Source organism: Capsicum annuum, chromosome 10, assembly GCF_002878395.1.
Source record: "Capsicum annuum cultivar UCD-10X-F1 chromosome 10, UCD10Xv1.1, whole genome shotgun sequence".
NCBI lineage: Eukaryota > Viridiplantae > Streptophyta > Magnoliopsida > Solanales > Solanaceae > Capsicum > Capsicum annuum.
Window position 1 is genome coordinate 66,478,566 of NC_061120.1, and position 5,125 is coordinate 66,483,690.

Consider the following 5,125-nt stretch of genomic DNA (forward strand, 5'->3'; position numbering starts at 1 on the left):
AGTCTAGATCTAAAAAGTTATAATTTTTATTCACTATTTGTTTTGGTATCCATTTATCATATTCATTATATTTTTTAAACTTATTCTTATAATATATGGGTTTTCTTATTTCTGTTGTTTTAGGTAGGCTTCAACAAAAAATGTGATGTCTTCACTATTTCTTTTTATGCGTTCATTCACTCTACATGAGCCAAACTGAATCTTTCATTCGGATTACAAACATATTGTACAAAAGATCTCTTTAATTATTGCTTATTTAAATATAATAAGGTTAGGTTTTAAAGCATATTTAGATTGGCATATTGTAGGTGCTTTTAAGATACAATTGTTTTCAAGCGCTTTTATAGTGTTTGGATAAGATAAAAACTAAATCAATGTAAGTTTAATCACTTGTTACTAGGTCAAAATAATAAAAATGAGTGAAAATTCACAAATTAAGATTTGTAACTTATGACTTATATGACTTATGCTAATTAGACATAAATTTATTCATATATTTGCCTCCCCAAAATAAATTCAAAAGAAAAAAAATGATTTTTTTCTAAATATGCCAAGACCTATTCAATTGTAACTGAATAACCAAATAAAGATTTTTAAAAAATCTCAAAAAGAAGAAAGAAACTGAAATGCTAGTTAAATTATCCGGAAGGATGGCTACTAATTACAGAATAATTAAAAGAGAAAAATGAAGTGAAAGACTAGTGTTGCATATTCATCTGGTTGGTTGTACTTTTCCTTTAATCACAATAATTCTATCGTTCTCCAAATATTTTCGGATCACAATAGACAGGTGTGTTTTAGTAACTGGACTAGTACACTATAAATTAAGCATGTTTAATGGTCATAAATTGAAACAATATAAAGTTTTGTCCTCCAAAGTCTTACTTTCTTCCTATTATCTTATTCTATTTTGATTGAAAAAAAGATGCCTTACGGACAACTTGAAGTTTATGTTGCATATGCTAGAGGCCTTGAAAACCAAAATTGGCTCAGTATTCTCCTCACTGTCCCCTTTATTTATTTTATTTATCTATCTTAATTGGTATTTCAGATTACAAATTTTGAGAGGTTTTCAATCTGGTTGTACATTCAACCACATTTCATGTGTTCACATCAATTTTAGATCTTACATTAGGCGTATTATTGATTTTGATCCTACAAATATGTAGAAAAATAATTTAAATGTGTATACGTAAAAATAAATTCGAAGTTGGGATCCCCTTCTTAAAGTTCAATTTTTTTTTTAAAATTCAAGTAGATTTACTATACTACTGAAGCTTTGTCCATAAAAAAAAGATTTGTAAAGTTTCTCTTCCGTTCTTAATCTGGCTTCTTCTTTAATATAATTTTGTAACCATATGCGTGTCCCTAAATCTTTTTTCTTATATGTCATTTATATCCTTCGTCTCTTATTCGTTTAATAATTCTTTTTTTTTGTTAAATACATTTCAACAGCTGATATGAGTCCTTATGTCATTATCACCTGCTATACTGAAGAGAAAAAATCCAGTGTTGCATCAGGTTAGCATTGTAATTAATCTTGATTAAAAAAATATTGTTTTCTTTTTATATTACTTATTATAGCAAGTATACAAAATTTTAAACATTTAGCAACAATGTAATGGTCCGAAATCCATTAAGAGGACATTTTCAGTACGATAACAACATAAGAATTCTAACAATTGTTAACACATATAAATCAATTAAACTTGTACCTTAATAGTATAAGATTCTCTTTTGTAGGTGAAGGAGAGAACCCTGAGTGGAATGAATCCTTCTTATTCACCATTTCCCGTGGTTGTGACGAGGTTCACATAAAGCTTATGAATGAAAATACTTTTCAAGATGATGATTTCATAGGAGAAACAACGTAAATAATCCCCTTGAATTATTTCTCAGCTATGAATATTTATATTGTTTAGCAAATAATATATATTCTCTAATGCGCTGTTCTTTTATTGTTTTCCTATGTTAAATGATAAAACAGACTTTCATTAGAGGAAGTGTTCCGTGAAGGAGAAGTGGAAACAAGCATGTATGATCTTTGCAAGGACGATGAAAACTGTGGATCGATCAAACTCGGCCTCACTTTCACTCGCGAGAAGGTAATATATAGTTTAGTGATAAAGAAATGGACATTGGGCCTAACTCAACCTCAAAAGCTAGCTCTTGAGGGGAGGATTGCCCAAAACTATATAAGGAGACCAAGGACCCTTTAACCCACCGATGTGGGACTCCAACACCCCTCCCACGCCCAGGATTGGACATCTGGAGCGTGGACAATATAAGACTGGACATCTGGAGCGTGGACAATATAAGACAGAGGACTCCAACACCCCTCCGCACGCCCAAGACTGGACATCTGGAGCGTGGACAATATAAGACAGGGCCCCAATATTGAAAACAATCAACTGGGTTGGCCTGTCTTTGATACCATGATAACGAAATGGACCTTGGGTCTAATTTAACCTCAATAGCTAGCTCATGAGGGGAGGATTGCCCAAGGCCATATAAGGAGACCAAGGACCTTTTAACCCACGGATGTGAGACTCCAATAAGAAATGAATCTTGGACTTAACTCAACTTCAAAAGCTAGCTAATGCGGAAAGGATCGCCCAAGACCATATAAGGGGAACAAGGATCCTTAACCCACCGATGTGGGACTCCAACACCCCCGCACTTCCAGGACATCTGGAGCGTGGACAATATAAGGGGGGGGGGGGGGGGGGGGGGGGGGGGGACATCGGAAACAATGACAGGGGGCCCAACATCGGAAACAATAAATTGGGTGAACCTGACTCTGATAACATGTTAAAATCGGTCTTGGGCCTAACTCACACCTCAAAAGCTAGCTCATGAGCGTAGGATTGTCCAAGATCATATAAGGAGACTAATGACACTTTAACCCACCGATGTGGGACTCCAACATTTAGTCTCTTTAATAAAAAAATCAATTTCTTTTTGGTAATTTTGAATAATAATTTTATTAAAAGAACAAGATTTTTCAATATTAATATTTTCTTCTAACTTGCAGAATGCTGAAGATGACGAGGATTACTAGTTCAAGCTGTCCAGCCCATGAATTTGGGTTTATAGAAGGGTCATTGAGTTACCTTACAAATAAGAAATAGTCCTAGGAATAAATTATGAAATGATACTGAATTGTTTCGTTCAATCATCACTTTTAAATTTTCCTACGAATAACATACGCATTAGTTATGCAGTAATTTTTTTGTATTAGTTCAATATGAATTTACTGTAAAATTGTGATACACATGTTGGACACCATACGATTTGTTGTATCACCAACTGTTAGTTAGTTGAAGGTTCCTTATAATGTTATCTCTCCTAAGCATTTATTGCAAATACTTGTAATGTATATTTTATAATTAGTAAATTTGTCTACGTTTCAGCTGGTTCTAGTGTTTCGGGTATTTGTTAAAACAATAAAAATATGTCTGTAGTAAGTGTCATATAAGAAAAAAAAAAATCGTGATTGCAGATTTGTTAGAAGTTTTTTGAAAAAAAAATTGCGACTCAACAATTTTGTATAACGATTTGCTACTGTTCCAATAATATATATACCAAAAAAACTCGGGAAATCCAACATAAACAAACACAAAATATCTTACGGAAAGAAATTCTTAAGTGTATATGCTCTGCATATATGAATTTTAAGAATATCTTTGATATCCTTGATTTGATGATTATAGATAATAGTTGTTGTTTGATACTATTAGAAATATCACAAATGTAATTGCTTGGCATTAGATGACTTTTAGCGTACAACTAGAGTTAGTTATAAAGGCCATGTTGATGAGTGGTGATTTTACCACTTATTCACACTTATTATTTGTACACATTACCTTGTTTTAAATGAGTAAATGAGTCATGAGTGTGATTAAATGTATTAATATTCATTCTTTGCAGGTACAAGAGTGAAAATACAAGGAGATATGGAGTGGAGCTTGAAATGATCAAAAAGGAGCAGAAAAAGTACAGCTGAATACTCAAAGCTGAAAGGACCTCGAGTAGCGCACGCGCGGGCGCTGCACCGCGATCGCTATCATCCAAGCAGAGAATTTATTTAGCCTCTGGTAACATGATTACGGTCTAAGGGGCGCGATCATAATCGGGCAAGTTGGCCAGCATCACGCGATCACTCGGTAATAACCACGACTGCGGTTGTGCTGTTGCAGTCAAGACCCACGATCACATCATAGCGGGCTAACTGAAGGAAGGGAAGTTTGGTAAATTTTATAGTTGAGTTAAGATATATATGGAGAATTCAAAACACTTTAGGAGAGTAAGTGAAAAAAACCTAGAATTTGGGAAAAAGAAAAAGAGAGCTTTAAATAATTTTTCTATTGTTTTTGGTGATTTTGGTTTTCAAGGAGAAATTAGTGAAATTGAATTGTGGAATTGAAGATTATTTTATCCTCTCTTAGTATGAATTCCATGGATACATTACTTGGTAACTTTCTATTCCCTTATCTAATGAGTAGCTAATTTCTTTAGCCTTAGGATTAAGCTTAACTAGAGTGTGATTGTGTGTGGGTATTATTGTGTTGGCGTGGATTATAGTTGTTGAGTATGGATTTCACCATTGCTTGATCTTATGTGTTGGAATTTGATGGGTGAAAACTCCAAATATCCAAATGGGTTTTATTGGTGAAACCTCCGAGATCTATAGACTCTTTTTCATTCTTGACAGAGAGATTTAGGTGAATATTAGGTATACCATAACATCCTTGAAAGAGGGTTATCGGGGGACAAAGCAATGGTGAACAACTAAGCCTATGGTTTACTATCCTTTGCAATCTTAGACATAAGTGTTTAGGGAGTAAGAATCTTGTCAAGATCATCATCCTAGAAATAGGTATGCTTGGTTGAGGTTTTGGGGGGTTATATAAACTCTACACACTTGTTAGGTGATCGAAAAAGCCAATAGGTGAAATCATTGGGGTTTTATGTAAAGACTGATCCCAATGATCTTAGACCTAACTTATCCATTATTTGACAACTAAATTCCATGATAAACCAATATTAGCCCGTATGCTTCACCTCTAAGGGAGAATAATCCCAAGATCTCTCCAAACCTTGAGTTCAAACTTAAGATACCATT

The 5,125-nt window shown here is 33.8% G+C and overlaps 1 protein-coding gene across 1 annotated transcript; it reads left to right on the forward strand.

Annotated features, from left to right (window-relative positions):
• Nucleotides 1-844: 844 nt before the first annotated feature.
• LOC107844859 (elicitor-responsive protein 3-like) lies at nucleotides 845-3,412 on the forward strand. The gene is made up of 5 exons (XM_016689199.2): nucleotides 845-992; nucleotides 1,456-1,521; nucleotides 1,744-1,870; nucleotides 1,988-2,105; nucleotides 3,035-3,412. Exons 1-5 carry the CDS (start codon nucleotides 926-928, stop codon nucleotides 3,059-3,061), a joined length of 405 nt encoding a protein of 134 aa, XP_016544685.2. The 5' UTR covers nucleotides 845-925; the 3' UTR covers nucleotides 3,062-3,412.
• Nucleotides 3,413-5,125: the final 1,713 nt, after the last annotated feature.